At 37.9% G+C, this 22,700-nt stretch overlaps 1 protein-coding gene across 1 annotated transcript in view; it reads right to left on the minus strand.

Annotated features, from left to right (window-relative positions):
- LOC141343285 (glutamate receptor ionotropic, kainate 3-like) overlaps positions 1-17,491 on the minus strand; it is a 161,723-nt gene extending 144,232 nt beyond the window's left edge. Inside the window, exon 1 of the mRNA XM_073847879.1 lies at positions 17,374-17,491. Coding sequence (XP_073703980.1) covers positions 17,374-17,473 — 100 coding nt within the window. The 5' untranslated portion in view covers positions 17,474-17,491. The remainder of the gene's footprint in view (positions 1-17,373) is intronic.
- Between the last annotated feature and the right edge of the window lie 5,209 nt (positions 17,492-22,700).

The following is a 22,700-nucleotide window of genomic DNA, read 5'->3' on the forward strand; positions in this document are numbered from 1 at the left end:
CTCACCCTGTCTTCACTGAGCAAACATGTAATGCTACTGCAAACTATTCTTCTGCAACTGACTTCCACTTCTTATGTAAATGCAGTTTAGAGAGCAATCGGGATTTATTTTCCTCGCCCTCTACTCTCTTGCAGCGACACAGGTCTATCATCAACACAGACACGTAGTCCTCCGCACTCGCACGTTTAATTATACAAATTCAGTATTGTCACATTGTAATCTTCTCTGAGGGGACAATAGGAAGGAAATTTTCACAGGGCAAGACAGGAAAACTAGAAAAAACGACTTGCATGCAAATGCATGAACAATGCACCAACTAGATAATTGTAGAGGAAGAACCCAAGACAGGCTGCAGGAAGAGAGAGCTCATCTTGGATGGAAAAGAGAGAACGTGTGAAGAGATGCCGCTGACAAAAACATTAGGGCACAGATCCAGCTAGACACAATTCTAGCTTCTACCCGAAGGGCTACGAAATAGACGTAGAGAGTTTGGGGACGATGAAAAAAAAAGTAGGACTCCATTTTCAACTGAACACGAACTTGCCTGCGGCTACAGTCACCACTTCATTTAGAAAAAGATTAGATAATAGTTGGCAGCCGGTGAAATGCAATTGCACACATCAAGGGGAAGACAGTAACCTTAAAAAATTATGCATTTTTACAAGATGTAGAGATTATCCTACAAAACCAAAAGCTTATGCTTCCATTTAAAAGCTAAATGGACAAAGGACACCTAATAAAACAATTACTGCACAGGGTGACAATATACAACATGTTAATTTTAACCAGAGCATGACCATTATAAATGAGAGAGAATATGAGGACATCTATAATTTTGCAAATTAAATACATACTGCATAAATACACAAAAATGTGACTTTCAAAATTTTTCCCTAAAAGGGAAACACAATTACACATTACATCTCTATCATTTTTCACATTTAGGTTTCAATTTTTAAGTAAATGCTACAACCATCCCATTTAGTTACAACCAAAGCACACAGAGATGGATATTTCTGTATATTGATATGGTGAAGTAACATGGACCTCCATGACAAGCTCTGGTTAGATGATAGTTTATGATGGGCTGGAATGGAAAGGTTATTCTAAGTTCACCTTGAACAGCAAACTGTAACTGGCTTCTATGCAAGCTGTACATCCAGCACCTGCTGGCTATTATTAAAGTCAATATTGAGAGTTTGTCCTCAAGATATGTTAACGACATTCAGAGTACTGTTCTGTATTTAGTATTCTCTAGCAGTTATCGCCCTACAGAGGAAATGCATTTCCATTTTTTCCACATTGAGCTTGTTCCTCTATTTGTCTGGTTAATGTCTTAAACGTTCTGATGGATAGTCTGAGATTCAAGGCAAAAGTAGATATCACAATGAAATGAAACTTCCGTGAATACACTCTCCCACGAGAATAATACACTGAAGAAAAGAACATTGAGTCCTTCATATAGATTAACAAAAGAGAAAATGGCTTTTTCTTCCTTTCATTTCCACATTCTCTTACTTTCAATCATGTCTCCAAATGAAATTATTGTGAATGCTATTAGAGATATTCTATTAAAATTGCCTTGCTAAAAAAGTCATTACAGCGCCTCCATTTTGTGGACGGACCATGTGATAGTTGAGAAAAGCTAGTTTCCATGTCAGTCATTGCTCAAAACCTGACAGCCAGAGAGCAACTAGCACTTATCTGTTCTAGCCATACATTCTCACAATGCTCTGCCCTGACATTAGCGTAAATCTGGCTGATGTCAGAACAGAACACTGAGAATTTAACTGACCCAAAGTACAATACGCATTCATTCAAATCCAGTGTGATGTTGCATAAAAAGTGATGCTCAGTGTGCTCACTCTAAATGAAGCACTTTGTGGGAAAATTCACAAAGAATAGCAGTGATTACTCAATGGAATGATCAAAATTATTACTTTATATAATTCACACTGATGTAATACCTGAGTGCAAAGTTGTAGCTGCAGACCACTGCAATCTGCCATACATTACTAGGATTGTACTGTATTGTAGCGCTTCTCAGACATTATTTTACATGCATTCATACATTCAGCATGTGAGATGTAAAATGCATTTGAAATCCAGATTTGTTCATACACAACCACAACAATTTAAACACATTTCACCACCTTGCCTGCAAAATATACCACAAATACAGAGCAATAAGCAACCACTACAGCAGGTGAGTTGTACACAAAAAGTCTCACTTTTGAAATCGATGCAAGACTTTGACATTAGAACTGCACAATGCAGCCTACTACTGTTAAATAATGGAATTGCAATGAAAATACAGAATGTTTTTTTTTTTTTTTTTAGGTCACACCAACACATTCTCACTCCCAACTCATCATATATTGATACTTGGTCAGCACCCTTTGGCATCACTTTTTGATCCACAGGGTACCCCTTTAGCGTCATTTTTCGTTGTGCAGGGTCCTCCATTGCTTTAAATATAAACATTTTGGCGTAAATATGCTGTCGTGAAAGTCATTGGGAATTTTATCGTCATGATTAAATTACATATTGGGTAATAATTGTGCCATTATTAAATAAATGTTTGTGTGTGTGTGTGTGTGTGTGTGTGTGTGTGTACCTGGTATTCATCACGTTGTGGGGACCAAATGTCCCCACAAGGATAGGAATACCAGTAGATTTTGACCTTGTGGGGACATTTCTCAGGTCCCCATGAGGAAACAGGCTTATAAATCATGCACAATGAGTTTTTTTTTGAGGAAGTAAAAGTGTGCACAATCTCCTGTGAGGGCTAGGTTTAGGTGTAGGGTAGGTGTAGGGCGATAGAAAGTACAGTTTGTACAGTATAAAAACCATTACGCCTATGGAATGTCCCCATAAAACATGTAAACCCAACATGTGTGTGTGTGTGTGTGTGTGTGTGTGGGTGGGTGGGTGGATGTGTGTGTTTTAATGTAAACAGTCAAAATAAATAAATAAATAAATAAATACATTACACGATTTACACATTTATGAACATGTAATTGAACCCTGCCCCTCAACCTAACCATTTGTCAATATAAAACACAGGATATAACAGGCAGATACAACTACAGTCACAATTTATTTAAAAAAAAAAAAAATAATATCCCAAGTATTCTGAGGCAAAATGATTGATTTCTAAAAGGAATAGACGTGATCGCCATCTCATCCTGTGTGCAGTCTGTGCACAAATAAAAAAATTGCCGCAAGAAAAAGCGTTACATCGGCTATGGTTGTAAAATGCCATTGCCTCTTGTGCATCTTCTGACCGACTGTGTCATACTAAATAAGTTCGGGAGTATCTTTTTGAATGTGATATGTGCGGGAGTGAGCTCATTTTCATCGATTAAAACTTTATGATTTACTCTTTACATAAAGATATCGGAGGACTTAGAATGCAACACAAATTGTTTGTAATACTTATATATGCCCCAATAAACTCCTAATTTGCTGCTTATTAATAGTTAGTAAGGTAGTTGTTAAGTTTATGTATTGGGTAGGATTAGGGATGAAGAATATGGTCATGTAGAATATGTGCTTTCTAAGTACTAATAAACAGCCAATATGTTAATAACAGGCATGATAATAAGTAGCTAGTTAATAGTGAAAATCAGTGCCTAAACTAAAGTGTTACCAAGAACACTAAAATAACTAAAGTATAATAACAAAACACAACTGCAATCTAAGCACCTCAACTGACTCTTAGGGATGCAATTGCAATTGCATAAATTAATATTAAAGTTTCAAAGAAAAAATCAATTATATTAATTTAAACAATTATTATCAATCAAGTATTATATTACTTAAATAACTTATACATATATTTTACTGACTTTGTTTAAATTGTTTAATTGTTTACATTTGCATAACACGTTATCTTGTGGATCCATCAGTTCACATTTACAACTCTACGCGTTTCTCTTCCAGCAGGAGGTGCTTTCAGAATGGTACACAAAGCAGCGCTGCAAATGACTTTGAAACTTGCAGCGCTCATATTTATTCAATGGACAGCCTTTTGAAGTTTCATCGCAATTCTTGTCTTTCAGTCCTCACATTTAAGACCACCTGAATTCATAATTAAGACTCTCTTAACCCCTAATAACACTGCAGTCATCAATGAAAATTAAGAGCTTGAAAATCAATGAAAATTATGTCTCGATCTCAGCTCTCATCACTGCACGCAAGACTGTAGACACACCCCCTCTTGAGATTTCGGCATTACAAGTTTTGCTAATCGCTATCCGTGGGTCTTTCTCAGATATACTGAAATACAAAAAAAATATGCAGTGCAATAAAAGTTGTACCCCAAAACAACCAAAGCAAAAACTTGTGCATAGAACACAGGACATATCATTTCTATCCTGTTATTCGGTTACCAACTCATCTCTTCATCTTTCCAAATATTGTCAGGAGTCCGCTGGGTGAAACATCTATCACCCTTTGATAATCTAACATGGACGCAACATTTGTGAACTGGGGCAAATTCACACAAGAGAATTGATATACTTCAGGCTCTGCAGGGCAGAGAAAGTCTTCCAATCATGAGGACTTTGTCAGGTGTACCAGCGCTACACAGCTAACATGTCAGCCAGCACTGTGAGGGCCAAGAAGCCAATCAGTCCCCAGAGGAGCGCGTTCCTTCTGAGGGGAGAGCACTCTGACTTGCCATCAAGACCTGGGGTAGGCAATCAGCGTTTATTCCCTCTAGCTGAGACAAATCAAGCCACTCAGATTACTGGAAAATCACAGAAAAGGTACTTTCGGCATGACAGAGTCAAGAACTGATGTCACAGACCAAAGATGTTAGGATTGACTGACTAGTTGATACAGTAGTTTTGTGGTGAGGAGTTGGTTAAGCTAACTCATTGATTGACTGGCTTGTTAAATGGTTGGATGTTTCACTGATTGACTGACTAATTGAATGGTTTATTGAAGCACTGATTTCACAGACTAGATATACTAGGATTGGCTACAGTAGTTTGGGGGGTTGGTGAATTGGTTAGCTAGCTCATTGATTGATTGACTGGGTCATTGGTTGGTTGGGCATTTGATTAACTATTTAAATGATTGATTGAAGCAAGTAATAATAATAATTTGTTACATTTATATAGCACTTTTCTAGACACTCAAAGCGCTTTACAGTGTCAGGGGTTATCTCCTCATCCACCACCAGTGTGCAGCATCCACCTGGATGATGCGACGGCAGCCGTAGTGCGCCAGAACGCCCACCACACACCAGCTTACTGGCGGAGAGGAGACAGAGTGATGAAGCCAATCGGAATATGGGGATGATTTGGAGGCCATGATGGTCAGAGGCCAATGGGCAAATTTGGCCAGGATGCCAAGGTCACACCTCTACTCTTTTCGAAAGACATCCTGGGATTTTTAATGACCACAGAGAGTCAGGACCTCGGTTTAACGTCTCATCCAAAGGACGGTGCTTTTTGGCACTATAGTGTCCCCGTCACTATACTGGGGTGCTAGGACCCACACAGACCACAGGGTGAGCACCCCCTGCTGGCCTCACTAGCACCTCTTCCAGCAGCAACCTTGTTTTCCCAGGAGGTCTCCCATACAAGTACTGACCAGGCTCAATCCTGCTTAGCTTCAGTGGGCGACCAGTCTTCGGCTATAGGGTGATATGGCTGCCGTAATTGATTAAAGGTGATCACCGCAAGATGCATGCAGTTTGGAAATGTGTCCGAGGCTGGTCCGTCTTGCTCTCATGTCATGCCCAAGTGTGTCAAAAATCTCTCAGCCATGCAGTCGAAACGCAGTGCTCTCCCCCAGCGGCGTTGAACAAAAGCTCAGTGGAAAACGTCTAGCTGAAGACACAGTCTAACGCTCATTGGTTCAAACAATGTGATGTTGTGTTCTCTTCTAAAACATTAGATTTTTTTTATATATAATATCATTAGGGTGACCACCTGTCAATAGATCTGTTGGGGCACAGTAGATGTGATTTTATGGGACAATGCAGGAAACGTTTGAGACAGATACATTGACTACTGTTATGCTATGTAATTTATGTGGTGCCTGATCACTTAAGGAGGTCTGCACATCCTTTGAATGGAAATTATGACACAAAAATAATAAATAAAAAGCTTTCCTAAAAAGGTACGTATGTATGTTTTCTTAAAATGACAATTAAAAACCAACAGACTATTTAAAATGTGGGACATTTTCTCAATATGCGACATGCGGTACAAGGGGTGAATATGCTGTGTGGCAAATTGATTGATTGATTGATTAACAGATTGATTGACTGGCTTGTTAGATGGTTGGGCATTTGATTGATTGATTGATTGATTGATTGATTGATTGATTGATTGATTGATTGATTGATTGACTATTTGAATGATTTATTGAAGCACTGATGTCACAGAACAGAGATACTGGGATTGACTGACTGATTGGTTCAGTAGTTTGGGTAGCTGTTGAGTTGGTTAGCTAACTCATTGATTAATTGACTTGCTCATTGGTTGGTTAGGCTTTTAAGTGACTGGTTGATTTGTTTATTAACTGGCTGACTGACTGATTGTTTGATTGACTGAAGCTCTGATGTCTCAGACCCAGACCAGAGAAACTGGGATAGATTGACTGGTTGGAAGTTTGGTTGTATTAATAATTAATTGATTGGTTGGTTGAGAGGGTGATAATCATTTTCATTTCTATCTGCTGATAAAATCCTTAAAAATGCACTTGAGTCTGTTCTGTTAAACCCTGCAAAGGATAGTGCAGACCCAAATGGCATTAGGGCCATTATATAAAGATGTGTAATTGGCAATCATTACTCAAATAGAGACATTATAATCCAGCCAGATGAGGCAGGGGTTGGATGGGAAGTGAACAGACCATTGTGTCCCGGTGGGGATTACAACCAATTGCACATGCTGGATAGGATTAAATTTGCAATTTGACAGGATGAGGTCTACTTCGCAGTTGAGTCGCCCACAAAAACACTTTCCGTTTCAAAGAACGGGGGGTGTTTTTCTCAGGACTTTGAAACGCTCAGCCCTGCATCACTGATCTTTAAGGAAAGGAGATGAGAGGGCTAAGAATGAGGATGTGGAGATGGAGGGATGAAGGAATGAGGAAAGAAAGCCACTCTATATCATTGTAAGGCCTCTGAAAAAGAAGTTGACGTGTCGAGAGTATGAAAGGGCTCAGCCTTCCCAGTTCCACTCGATCGCACTGGTCAGGAAGCCCCATAATTGGAGGTAATATCTTCTCAAGTCTTTCTTTTAAAGTCTGTCAGCAGCTCAAACAGATCTCGGTCTCTAATAGGCCCCATCCTGCAGACGTTCGCTGTGTGGATTCTGTCATCTTTGTAGAGTTGCAGCCACACCGGATTCTGCCCGAGCGCTAATGCCTATTTCTATGCACGAGGCGTTCCAGATGTCATTACCGGCTGGGAAAACGGCACAAAGACCCACTGATTGTCCCCTGGCCTAGACGTGCCTCTTTCTTTTCAATCACTGCTTCGTTTCATGTTGTTCAATCACAGGGTTTCATTCATCCTTTTTAAGACCCACAACCTGGAGTGAACTAATGTCAAACACAACCGATGATTTATCACTGAAACTTTAACGTGTTCATGTGTGGATAATGACTTTTACGAATACAGACAAGCATGCAAATGCAGACACATACACTAGCCCCATTTTTAAAACCCAAGGCACATAAGCTACAACAAAAACAAATCAGAATGTGATAAACGTCATATTTACAACAATATGGAGCTGTGTTTGCTTACATTATTGAGACGCTTGTGTGTGGCTTTCAGTCGAAACCCTGCCTTCTGAATCATTTGACTGTCCGTGACATTTAAAACCACATCAATTTAGGCATTTCAAAACATTGCTGTTTCTGAGCTTTATAGTGGTCCGATCTTTATGCAGTACCTTTCAAAGTCCAGACGTCGCATTATTGTCAAGGGCGCCTGCAAAAGCCCTTGTTTTCTTGTGTTTATTGGTAATCTTTTAGCTCCCCAGATCAGAGTTCACCTTGCTGCTCTCATCTCCTGCCTGAATGACTCTACACTACCCCTGACATTTCCCGTACTAGCTGTTGGTTTACGGTTCAGTAATGACTTTGTTTTAGTGGCTTACAAGCCAGTGCACATTGTATAGACATGCCAAGATTAAAATATGTTATCTCACAGAGCAATAAAAAATTTAAGTATGCAGTTTTCATGAGGTGCATCAGCAGTCTTACATGTTACCTACTCAATTTGAAAGTGCTGAGAAAACCATTTGGCATGATAAATAAATGAGTGCATCCACAACAATGTATGCCACATTAAAAATTGTATCATTGCAAAATTATTTTTGCCACAAAACTAGAGAAGAAGAAATATCTTGCTTTTTAAATCTGAATAATACCTATTGATAACCAACTGTGTCTATTCATGCACATTTCATGATCTCAAGTTCACATTTGATGTCGATCAATGAACAGAGTGTAATTAATTCAGCTAATTATTCTGTTCCACCATCATTCTGTATTCAAACGTATTGTTCAACACAGTCCATTTCCATGCAGGGGATTGTTTTTTTATTGAATCTATACAGTGGTGGTAATCTTTTTAATCTGCAGTTTATTATTTATTTCCTACAGGGAAGAAAATAAAAACTTGAACAACAACAGAAAGTGAGACTCTTCTGATTGAGCACCCAAAAATGTCCAACACTGTTGCATTTATTTATCAATGACCACTACACAACTTTGAATTGTTTAAGTCTCTCCTTTTTCAGCAACATCATATAACTTACATAACACTTCACCTTTTCACTTCGAAAGTGCTGTTTGGAGCATCCATTTCAGAAGTTCTGGGACTTGTGGATCTCTTGACCTTCACAACTACTATATCTGAGGTCAACACTCTTCTACTCAAATCTATCTTGCTACAAATGCACAGAGAAAAACTGGATGGATCCATAAAAAGCCTTGTTACTCTTTCCTCGGTAGCTTTTAACATGGCCATTTTATTAACGTTGTTCAAGCAAACCTAGTATTGTCTAACTGCACTTTATTTATGAAAGTTTTAGCCTAACTTCTTATGTAGATTTCTCACAATAATTGTTGCAACAAATCTGATGCAAAGTCCTTTTATCGCAGAAAATTCTGAAACACACAATAGTTATATTCTCTGTTAATTGCATGCCTTCATAACCGGAAAACATTCCACAGTACTTGTAGATTCTCAAAAGGACAAAGGAGACGTGGGAGAAAAGAGCTGTTGCTCAATAGAAATGCAAAGGCAGCTCTCATTCATCAAAGCTCTGGTTGACCTCCACAGACCTCTTTGAGTGCCGATGGACGGATTATCACAATAACTCATGTCTTGTCTATTGATCATGGGTTAGCGCTGTAACAGGAGCCTATTAGAATAACTAACAAACCAAATTAAGTTCCAGGTACTTCAGAACGGCCACCGGGTATTTGGTGGCATTGCTCATAAATTGCATGAGTGGCTATTAGTATTCCCCCCCAAATTTTTGTTTGTGTATTACTTTTCAACATCATAATGGAAACAACAAAAAAAGTTCCTAGAACCAGTCTTGCATTTTCAACCATTTGGAAACATTTGGAGACTTTGAAGGCTAGAGCACAACCCACAAAAACATTTTATTCTTTGGATGATGCTTATTCATACTTCAAGTTTCTTTCAAATGCTTCTCCAGAACTGATAAACATGACTCAAAAGTTGACATAAAGCAAGACAAAGAACTACAAATTGTGAATAGTGCAGCTCAGATAATTTGGTCTTGGTAAAAAAAAAAAATGGTTTGCTCTTAGAAAAACATTTATATTAAAACATCTTAATTGCAGAATTTGATGCATTGGCACATCTGAGTACTGTTTGTGATCTTAAGATCTAGTGATGTTTTTCAGCACCATCTAAGATAAAGATGTGAAGTGTGTACTTTCTGTTTCATAAAATAATGATAGAATAGTTTTCAAACAGACTTAAAGAAAACTTACCCTGTCTGACGTTAGTTGCACAAACAGATAGCTATGACCTAAACTTAAGCCCCATTGGGACAAAAAAAAAAAAAAAAAGTTTCTAGGGTTTTTAGGGGAATCATCCTACAAATGGCTTTACTTAAGCTTTATCTTAACCAATACAATATTAGAACATTCTCTTACATAATTTCATTACTGTATGTTTAATCCACATAAGTTTGTAAAGTGGAAGTTAACTTAACCCTTGTGTTGGGACTGCATGAATTGTATTAAGCCACAACTATTTACTATTATTTTTCAGTACATCAAGTATTTCATACATGGAAAGAAAAAAAAAAGAATCTCAATTTAATCTCATGGCCAAGTAGAACCAACTGAGATAATAAAGGAATCTTTTTGTTTTTGTTTTGTGAATTCTTATTCCAAACTTTATTCCAATTAACTATTTTTAAAGTATCAAATAGTTCACACATCTATCAATGGCACACTTAATCTTTCAGAAATGTAAGCAAAAATCTATATTTGCTCGAACTGGCGGGAAAAAGTGTCACTATTTTATTAAGTTAGACCAATTGGCTTTTTTTTTTAGTGCATCAAATTTTTCACACATCAAGGAAATTGCACACTTAACCTTCAGAAATGTAAGTCTTCATTTGCTTTAAATTTTCACAAAAGTCTCCATTTGCTTTCAGTTTGAACTCATTACCTATTAGAACCAATTGAGGTAATAAGGGAATATCTCTTGTGAAATTTCATTCCAACCTAATGGCTACCCTACCACTTCACAGAATGTACATCTAAATCAATATACCTTAATGTCATCAATGCTCAGTGAAGCCGAAGGAAACGGACTGCCGCTGTATTATTGCTGAAATGGGTGATCCATACTCTAACGTACATTTCTGCAGGCACCGGGCATGTCGGCAGACGGATAAGGCAGCTCGCATCAAACAGGAGGGAGTATGTGAAGGGGGAGGACTTGAATGCCACACTATTTGAAAAGCAAAGGGGGGAAATGGGCTCCGTTTTATTTTGCTCCGGGCAATGCACAAAAGAGGCGAGTGCTGCAACGTGGCAGGTTTTTAAATTGGGATCAAAAGGTTCGAGCTAATTAACAAACTAAATAAGAGTCTCCCAAGCTTCGTCTGGCTCTTGCTTTCTCCTTTCACTGCTTCTCAAAGGCCGGGTCACAGCAGATATTTAGTTGGCACGTGAGCGCGGTGCGTTCTGAGCACTTGTCTGGTCGCTCGCATGACTGAGAAACGGTGCAACGGCATCTCGTTGCGTCTCTGCCTTTGTTTATTCTGCGTGCCGCTGTGACCTGCGATCATACAGGAAAACATGGCCGGGGTTTCCCATTTGGACAGTTTAATTCTGTTTGACTTTCCCAGCAGGGGCCGGCTGACGGGAGTGAGTGGGAATCGGATGCGTTAGACAGGGGCTCATAATAAAGACAAATGGGTGGACATGAAATTTGATTCTGTCTGCTGGTGTAGCACCTCCCACAACAAAAAAAGAGTAACGGAGAGAAAGAGTGAGATTGAAAGAGCGAGACGGAGAAAACAACTACACTGACAAGCTATGTATTTTTCCGAGAGCTGTCATATTCGGAAGGTCACACACATCCAGGGACAACGGCCCACCATTTCTGTTGATGAGATCATAGACTACTGGCGTATTATTTGATTCTAGCCCACCCTTTCCTCTCCAAGGAGATATATGCTTGCATCAGTGTAAGATTAGTCAGCTTATTATTTATTATAAAGAACATATGTTCCCGAAAGACCTAGTGCTATGGAGCACACACTTTGTAGTGTGATATGAAAACACCATCTGTTCTTAGAACAGTAGAGGGCTCCTGGTGAAAGGGAAGACCTCATGTGTCAGTGTATTAGTTCAATGTTGTGTCGTCATTGTAATGTTATATCTATTTTCTGCTCACTGTCTTGTTAGGCAACTACAGAAAGAACAAGGCAAGTTTGCATGTGTAAATTAAAGCCTGCATTTGATTGGCTGAACAATGTTCCAAGAGTAGACCAGCACTTGGACGCGTCACAGTTTGTATCACTCTGCTTGTCGGAATCTGCCTAGAGTGAGATGTGTGTGTTTTTTTTTTGGTGTTTTTTTTTGGGGGGGGGGGGGTGTTGTGTTGTCTAGTGAGGAAAATGGAAAAGCTAGAGCGGAGTGATAACAAAACACTTCAAGAAAGAATAGAAACTGTTCCAGACCACTTTTTAGTACATGTGCCTTCCTTGGTGACATACCAATAATAGTTTTTTTCTAAAATGCACAGTAAGTGAATCAGTCTACTTCTTTATTGAACTGTTGTGTAAAAAGTATCACACTCACCGTCATGCTGTTTTGATTATCAGCATGGCTGTTATTACATGTGGCCTGAACAATAGCACTCTGGCTTATGCGATATTGCCAAATGAAACTACTGTTTTTACAATTGATGCTTTTTCCTACTACCACAGTTTAAAGTTGCAATGTAATGGAAATAACAACGAATATTTTCTTCCATAGTATGATGGAGTTAAATCCATTATAGAAAAGAAAAAAAAATGTAGGGTGGGGCTTCGTTCAATCCACTGCTTATTGATTGGATAGAGGCAGATCTGAATGCAAACTTGCAGTTGACTGTATAAAAAGGAGTTAAAAGATTGATATGTCACCCAGGAGAAGTTGGTTGTTTCACTGGAAGATTGAGATGAATCATTCTCAATAAGATCAATAACATGCATTTAGAAAATAAATAGGGTGTATTTTAATTTCACAAGTTTAATAAGCTGAGGCAACAATAAGTCATTTGTAAGCTGACAAGAAACATTTACTCAAAAAATAGTGTGAGTTTGGTGTGAGACTACATATTTGCCCAACCATTTGCAGATGAGGGAAATCTGTTCTGAAATCTGAAAATATAAATCATGTTGAATGCAATTTCAATTGTCCGTGCTGGTACTAGTGCAAATAGTACACACTTCAGTTTACCCTATTGCCAAGATTTTAAAAAGACTGCATTACCTAATACATTCATATAAAACAATATGCCTATTTCTGCTTTAACCAAGAGCCTGTGAAAACTAGGTGGCAGTCATTTTAGAGAATGTAATAATCACAAAGACGCTTAAAGAGTAATAAAGACAGGAATTTGCATTAGGAAAGTAAAATGGGTCTATTTTGATTTTTCTAATAAAAGTAAAGCTCTGATAAGACAGGCATAAATGCTTATAAGAGCCTAAGGGCCAACCCATGTCTGCTTTTCAAATCAAAATGCTATCAATTCTTCGGGAGTGTCAAAGTCATACCCTCAACGAACTCTCAAATTCTCGTAATTATGCTCCACATAATGTATCGATTTTCAGATTAAGCTTCAAACTCGCGTAATGGAGATTTTCCGCTGCATTAACATGTAATCAAATCATGCCACATGATGTGTGTCAGTATGCACCATTTGGTTCACTTTCCATTCAAATTTTGGTGTACACAATGAATTTATGCAAAAACCTCCAAGTGTGTGTGAGTCTGTGTGAGTCTTTAAGTAGATCTCAGCTTCAGAATTACATAGTGACACTGATTTGAGAGAAGAGAGTACGGAGCATTTGATTCAGGGTTTCATGCGAACAAAACCGACATCTGCTCGCTCTCATTAACGGCACTGAAGCTAATCGGCAGGCCATAAGTGTGCTGACTCCGTAAATGAAAGTGCGTGTACAACAGCTTCACTAAAATCACACAGCTGTGTGCATGTGTACAAATCACATGCATTTTAGTATGTATGTGTGTGTGTGTGTGTGTGTGTGTGTGTGTGTGTGTGTGTCTTGTTTGTGTGAGACACTGCTGTCTCCCCGCATCTCCGCTACAGTAGACAACGGCGGACATCAAAGAACATGTGCACTAGGCTCAAGCCCTTCCATCCTTCTGTGGAATGTCCTGCACTTCACACAAATACACACAACACAGACGCATCGACCTCTAGTCTCTGCCAGAAGAAATCTGTTTAAGCTCGCCCACGACAGTTTATAGATTAAATTTGCACAAAAATTAAAAATTCATTTTCACTCTGCAACTGATGGCCATCTTATACCAATGGCACAATTCTTGTTGTCAGCCTCCTTAGAAATTTATCTCTGCTTCCTGTGCTCTTTTGTAAAGCGGAAATGCAGTCGCCCACTTGAAATGCGTTTAGGGGACACACGCCTCAGAAACTATCATGTGCTTTTAATGTGAAGAGCATTTTAATTGCTGTAAAAGATCCAAAGTGCTGAGATACTGTTACGTGAAGCATCATTATATATGTCAAATACACTATACCGTGAAGAAGGCTTTTTCTGCTGCTACCCGTGACGTGGATTTGCAGCTCAGTTGTGTTTTTAAATGAAGAGTCTCTAGAGTATGAAGCAGCCATTTGAAAAAAGGCTTTTAGTTTTTTACAAATTCAAGTGTGCCATGGACAAAAAAAAAGTAAGTTTTTATGTAATATGTTTAAAAAGTCTGATGTTAGAAAGTCAGAATTATTCATTTAATATACAAAATAACTGAATCATTCTGACTACATTAGTCATTTTTGTCATTAGATAAATTTAAGCTCTTAAAGATAACAATGCATGTTTTCGCATCACATTGTAACTCCTGTTACTGAAATTTTGAAATTTTATATAAGAATATGTGAAAATATCTCTTTAGAAGGAAAACAAAAGTGACATAAAACTGTGTGAGATTGATTAACTGTTCATAATGAAGCACTGTAACTCTTAGGTAGATAAAGCGATTGATTTTTCAATAAATCTTTCTCTGGCGCTGATTCTCTCATTTAAAGGCATTACATTTATTCCATTAATCGTACTCTTGAACAGCAACCGAGGCAGCTTAAATGCACAAGCTTATCTTTGAAAAAAAAAGGCCCAAAAGATACTGAATTTATGAAGACTAGCGTGTAAATATACATCAAGGTGTTCGAAAAATCTCATTCAATTGTCTTTTTCTAAAGGTCATACTACGTAAGATAAATTCCTTAAAATTAGGATTACAAAAAAACAAACCTCTTGAGAGTTTGTCATCATTTTCCAAGACATATGCACTACTCTGCAGTGACATTTGGATGCGGTCCAGAGCCGTTCGTGCCAAAACTGGAGTGGATTCTGATAGGCTGCAGCTGCCCTGAACGATATTGAAAGGTTTGAGTGACAGCGACGAATCCAAACTAGACTCAAAAGTCAAGCTTGACCTCAAAGGGTGTTTTTGGATCTGCAGCGATTGGACGACTGTCATGTGACCCGCATTTTGGAGAAGCACAAAAACACGTGACCCTACTGAGGTCATTTCAGACTTCTAAACACCCACAGTCGTGTATCGTCCGGTTTTCAATTCTTCCCCTGCACTGGTGATGCATTATACATTGCTCAGCTACTCAGTACTATATCAACCGGATCACAGTTTCTGCCATGCCAAACAAGCTGTGCCGAGCGCTAAATCGGTTCCAAACAACTCAGATCTAAATACTTTGATTTTGCAAAATCCTACGGCTCTGCCACAAACAAACGTCATAATACTGTAACGAGCTACCGCATTGTCCTTTTCAAAGCATTTCCCATTTTAGTTTCATAGCAGGAGGGCAAAACAGCTAATAACACACAGGCATAGCAGAAACGCTCTTCCCCTCGACATTTACAGTCTTGCGGAGTGAGTTTGATCGACCATCTGGCCTCTGAGAAGAGCGTTGTAAAAACAGTGAAATCAATGGAGGCATGTCTACTGTGGATGCCCACCATTACACAAGCCGTGTTGATGGTGTAACACTTAAGCTAGCACACAGCGAGCGGACACACATACAGCATCCCCCCTGCAACCTGCCTGCTCTCTTTGGACACAAGCCTCTCTAATGAATTTCCATGCTATGATGCTTACGATGTGGCAAACAAAACCTCACGCAGGCCCGCGGGTGAAAAGTAAGCCCTCTGGTGGTACGAGGGTGGACTCGAACGCCTGTAGACACACCATCATGCGTACGGACTTTAGTTATCTTGCTGCACAAATTTTGAGCAACAAAAAAAGCACAGGCGATACTTATATATGCACTCCCACAAAGTCATGCATTTCGAAAATCATATTTACGGGGAAGTAATCACCGCACACTGATCAAAAAGGACACAGTATTTTAACTAAGTGGAGTCTGTTTGAGAGATATAATCACATTATTTTTAAAAGCAGATTTTGTGTCAATTCAAACATGGCATCTGTCAGATTCTTGCAGTGGAAATATTAAAGCAGCTGTTGAGAAAACATTTCCGTTTACACTGCCGCAACAAAAAAACATAGATCTGAACTGTCAAAAATCACAAATCTCAAGCACAATGTCACTGAAGTCACAGCCACAGTCATCAATCACATACGTAGTGGGGGAGAACCAGAACATACAGTACGAAAGAACTCCTCAAAATGTGCCCTAATAATGGTGTATTATTAAAAGGAATAAAAAATGCTGGTTGACATCAAAGTAAATCTTTCAGAAAACATAATGTAGTTTGGAGAGAGAGAAAAATAAAAGACAGAGTAAATGGAATTAAATAAAATGCAACCACAACAAACAAAAGTCAAGCTGTAAGTATAAATGGAGAAGCTAAGTGCAATGTTTAAATGATGTTCTATTTTAACAGCATAAATGCAACACAGTCTCTTTTTTGTTGGTGAACTTGAAGGCTGTGCTTGGACATGTTAATGTCTCATAATGACATTTAGAGCCATTTTTCTGCATGGCATGGAACCATCTGTCAAAAGTGATCTGCCTTCAGACAAAACTGTATTGATCTTTATTGGGTTCCTGTCTCCACGCGGCACACATATTTCAGCTTCTCAGACTGAGAAAAATCTTTCTTTGTCAGATTGCATGAGAACACTATTTTTGACTGTAATACCGAGAACGTTCAGTCTGGCTACACAGTGCGTAAAGGTGAGGATTCCAGGCAAACTTCGGCGCAACGTTTCCTAGATCACCTGTTAAGACTGTGAACTTATGTTTCAGGCGTTTTTTTTTTTTTACAAAAAAAAAAAAAAAAAACCGCAATTCCAGCGTTCTCTCTATATGTCACTAATTTAATGTTCATCAGTTTTAGAGTTAAAAGGCTCAAAATATTTGTGAGATCACAGAATCAATGCAGCACCATCTGTTCCTAAAACGCACGGCATGCTGATGGACGCGCAACTAAATTTCCAGCGCTTAAACAGCTCCGTGCAAGACATTTATTCTCGTTTTCCACAGAGTTATTGAATGCAAAATGTAAACTAACAGCAGTTGGACCCAAACGAACGGCACAGGCACTTTCAACACTCACAAAAAACATTCGTTTGTTCAGTTAAAGAGTCAGTGTCCATTACGCACTCTCTTACCTATCCGTATGACATGGGGCATCCCGACAGAGCTGTGAATCCAGAAGAGAGACACTATAATCGCGCTCCAGTATTCCACATATTCCCTCCTGTTCTTCATGACTGGAAAACACTGGGATCAATCCAAGGAGCTCTCCAAAAAACTGCTCATCAAATTTTAAATTGCTGGGAGTCATATGAGGATTGGACTGACTGCGACAGATTTGCTCTCATTGTAGTTGGTTTGAACACGAGCTCGCTGTATTAATTATTTGATTTATTAATTTGGGCGAGTGAGTGAGTGAGTGCGCGCGCTCGGCTCTCAGACGAAGCTCCGGATCGGTGCGCGTCTCCACCTGCGAGTGCTGAGCTGCTGAAATCAGCCTGCAGGAGTCCCTGTATCCCCTCTGTATCTCCTCCTACCGCTGATGCCGCAACAACCGGGCTGGAGTCCCGCGTCAGTGTGGATGGGGACTAACGCTTCACGTTACGCTGGCCGTGTTGCGCTCTTCGCATATTGCGTGCTATTAGAAATGCAATAGCGATAAGAACCGCCAGGCATATGCACGGTCATTCTGAAATTCTATAGCCTATACAGTTGGGTCCAAAAGTATCAGATTAGTGATTCTTTTTACTTAAACTTCACTATAAAAAAAGTTTTAGGATTTTGAAGACGAAATAATTCAGATTATGTGTAATTTCTAAGGCATTAATCAAATGGAAGCAAATTTGTGATAATGTTCATGTTCACTCCATTGTTTAAAAGGTCAGATTTCTATTGAAGTTGAAGATGCTGTTTGGAACATTCTCAAATCATGCTGGATAACGTGGATTATCACGGAGTGCTGCTGTCATCTACAGCAAAAGGGCGACATACTTAGGCTAACTAAAAAAAAAAAAAAAAGTTTTGTTTTTTTAAGTGAAAAAATTTAATTTTGAATCCCACTGTCTTAACATAGAGCTTTGAATCCAACAGTCTTTAAAAAAAAATGGTAATTATATCAATAGTATTTTTTCATAATATTAGAAATAAGTATACAGCCGTTCTTGCCATTTTTATGTACCTTTTAAAATGAAAACCCTGTCATTATTTAAAACAACTTTCAAGTTTTTCTTTCTTTCTTTCTTTCTTTCTTTCTTTCTTTCTTTCTTTCTTTCTTTCTTTCTTTCTTTCTTTCTTTCTATTAAAACAAGCTAAATCATTTTCAAAGGTGGTCATAGACCTTTAAACCTTCTGAATGTCTTATTTATGTATTTATTTATTTAATATGGACATCATATTATCATAATATCACAATTAAGTGAACATAGGGTAAATTTTAAAACATTTCGCTACTTTGGTTCCAGACATTCTAGTCTAGTATTCTAAAATTAAATGCCTTTCGTTCTTTCTTTCTTTCTTTCTTTCTTTCTTTCTTTCTTTCTTTCTTTCTTTTTTGTTTAATTATATATACAATTTAATTTATAATATATATTTTTTCCCTGCTTTTGTTTTATTATATTTTATTATATTTTTATTGTATTCTCCTAACAGAAATTATTATATCATTGATATTGTTTAAATTACAATTTATATATTTTTTTTATTTTCCTTGCATTTAATCTTGTTTGTCTTTTATAGTATTCCTTTAAATGGACAGTTCCACCCCAAAAATGAAAATTATGTCATTATTTACTCACCCTCAGGTTGTTCCAAACCTGTATGAATTTCTTTCTTCTGTTAAACACAGACAAGATATTTTGAAGAAAGTTGGTAACCAAGAAGTTGCTATTAGCCATTGACTTCCATAGTATTTTTTTTTCCATGCTATGGAAGTCAATGACTACTAGGAACAAGGAATTAGATATGAATTGAGTGGAATTTGTGATATAAATTGGTTCATCTTATTTCTAACATTTAATCTCACAAGCAACAAGCATAGTCATGTCACAGCGTTAAAATGATACTGCAGAAAAGAAACGAGCCTGCTATAAACAATTATGCCTTAAGTGCTGGTTGTTCATTAGTCTTATAGTACTTACATAGTAATTACTGTGTAACACGAAGAATGTAATGTAAAGTATGAGTCTAGAGGATTTCCTTGACAATGTCAGCAGAGCAACTGATAATACGGCATTTACTGCACAGATCCGTGCTTGAGTGTCATCTCAAGTGCAGGGCGGCATGTGAAACAAATATTTGCATGGGAAGAGTGCCTTTGTTTTTTATGCTCAACTCAACAGCTACGGCGACAGTGTGAAGCTTAAGAAGTCTTGGCACTTGAAAAAATGCTCTTTCAACACAATGTGCTGAGTTAACTTCACTTGATAGAGTTTCATAAAGACTCGATTAAATGATGGTCTTCGTAATTGCCGCTGGTGTTCACACTTTGCATGAAACGTTTAGCAGTGATAACGTCGCCCGTGTGCCACCTGAGGCTAGCGCAATATTATCACGCAAATGATCCATCTGTAAGATGCCCTAAAATGCCTATTTAATATCTATTAGTATCTTTCATATCTGCCTTAACTAAAAATGAGATGTGATATTGTGACTTAGCTTGACTTCATCCAGTCTATCTAAATGACATTTAAATTGCCTAACAGAAAGAGAAAACTAATTATAATAGGATACAATTAAGCTGCATCAACATAAAACACTATTAGAGTGACAAACGCATATGACTACAATGAAATAAAAACAAAATTAAGTAATAAACTAAAAGTCATGCAAAGGCTTCTGGGAATGCCATCTCTATACATTGTAAAAAGTGGTAACAGGCAACTGTTGCCTTAAAGAGCTATTTCTATCTATTAAAAAAAAGCCATAGTGTTGTTGGTATAAATTAAAATGAATAAGTTGGTTCATGCAGTGATGTTAAAATAATACTTATTTATTTGTTTGCTTGTTTAAGATGGAAATCATGTTCCTTTTTATTATTATTTTTATTTCCCTTTTTTTCTTTCTTTTTTTGTATTATTTTTTAATTTGACATTTTTTCCTGTTTCTAAATTTAATTTAATTTAATTTATTTATTTTTTTATTATTATTATATATATATATATATATTTTTCAAATAGATATTGTTAAATCATGCCTTAAAGAGCTGTTTCTATCCATCTATAATAAAAAAATTGTTTATTATGCTGCTAGTTAATTTAGATTTGCTTTCGGTGTATTATATATAGAACACAAATAGATTATTATTATTATATTATTATTATTATTATATTTTTATTTGTTCCCGCTGTGATTAAAATAGTACTACTATTACTACTACTACTACTACTATTACTAGTACTACTATTACTACTTTATTCACAATTTTGACCTCATATAAATATATAGCAGACTAGCAAGATTAAAAAAAGAGTCAAAATTACCATTATTTATTTTATTATATTATACTTTATCCCATGACGCAAACAAGTTTCCATTCTTTTATTATATAATGAATGACTAAAATTGATCAATTATAGACCTGAATTTTGGTTATTCGACAATAAAAGCAAGCAGGTTTGGGTTGCATAACCCATGATTCCGTTCAACGAAACGGAATACTGTACCTGTCCCTGCATTCATCAAATGACATTGCGTTAATTGTGATAACATTTTCTGGTGATATGATTCATGTTTCTGGTATTTACTTTATTCGCTGTCACTGTGGTTGCATGGTTTACAGCTATATCGAGACTATAAAAGGAGCTTGACTTGGCTTATTCATTCACAGCCTACAGAGAGTAAAGCTGCTACTGTGAGCTTTTGAACAGGACGATTTAAGAGTCAACGTGTTAGCAAATGCGGTTGTCAATCCCCAACACAGGCTGTGTGAACGTAACCCGCATGCTTTGTGCATAACAAAGGTATTAGACAGGCGTCAGCGTCCTTAAAACCCAGCTAAAACTAATCAGCTTGTTCTTAGAGACAAAGATTAATTCTAGGTGACTGCCCAGTGGAATGAAGAAATACGGCAAACCATTAAAATGATGGAGAACGATAGCACGGCTACAAGGGAAGAAGCTGTTGACAGAGAACGGCACTTACGCTCTTTATTTGCGCCACTTGATCTGTGTCAGTGAGTACATTAGGCCCACATAACTGCTCATTGTGCTTATCTGTCTTTCCATTTCTCATGTTTTATGTGATGCCGTCAGCCGCACGCCGCAGGTGAATCATGAAGGTTTCGGCGCCAAATACCTGCAGCCCTTCCCCCAACACTGTAGACTATACCTCTGAGCAATAAAACTGAATAAGTATATTTATTCCCATCTGTGACATGAGCAGTTCATTACTGACATGATGCATTTCTAATAGTACGTGTTTGGCCTTTTATAGTGCAGAGTGCATTCATGTGGCCATCTGTTGGGAGAAACAAGATGGATCATAACAACAGAGGGCCTCCTTTCATACAATGCCAGAGGAACATTCTATTGAACAAGGGTTGCTCTTTCATTGCTCAAGAGATTTCAAATTATATGACATTTAAGTATCAGCCTTATTTGTTTTCGTCTCTCCTAAAATTCCATAGGAAAATGAAACAGCTGGTGGCATACAGTACAGTAGCGTGGCTCAGACGATTTGGTCTTGAAAGAAAATTGGTGCCTGTGTATTTTACACTTTTTATATTTCAATATAATGCAAATACAGTATCTCACAAAAGTGAGTACACCCCTCACATTTCAGCAACCATTTTAGTATATCTTCTCAAGAGACAATCGTATAGAAATAAAGCTTGGATATATTTTAGAGTAGCCAATGTGCAGCTTGTATAGCAGTATAGATTTATAAAAATTTTAGAAAAATACTCAACATATAGCCATTATTGTCAAAATAGCTGGCAACAAAAGTGAGGACACTCTAAGTGGAAGTGTCAATATATGCCCCACAGGTGCTTAATAGGGTTCAGGTCTGAAGATATACTTGGCCACCCAATCACCTTCATCTCAGCAAGGCAGTTGTCATCTTGGTGGTGTGTTTGGGGTTGTAATCATGTTGGAAAAGTGCATTTCGTCCTAGTTTCTGGAGGGAAGGCATCATGTTCTGCTTCAGAATGTACAGTACATAATGGAACCCATGTTTCCTTCAATGGACTGCAGCTCCCCAGTACCAGCAACACTCATGCAGCCCCAGACCATGATGCTATCACCATTATGCCTGACTGTAGGCAAGACACAATTTTCTTGGTACTCCTCACCAGGGCATTGCCACACCTGCTGGACACCATCTGAGCCAAACAAGTTTATCTTAAAGTCTCATCATACCACAGGACACGGTTCCAGTAATTCATGCTCTTGGGCAGGTTGTCTTCAGCAAACTGTTTGTGGGCTTTCTTATGAGCCAGTTTTAGATGAGGCTTCTTTCTGGGACA

This window comes from Garra rufa, chromosome 9, assembly GCF_049309525.1.
Source record: "Garra rufa chromosome 9, GarRuf1.0, whole genome shotgun sequence".
Classification (NCBI taxonomy): domain Eukaryota; kingdom Metazoa; phylum Chordata; class Actinopteri; order Cypriniformes; family Cyprinidae; genus Garra; species Garra rufa.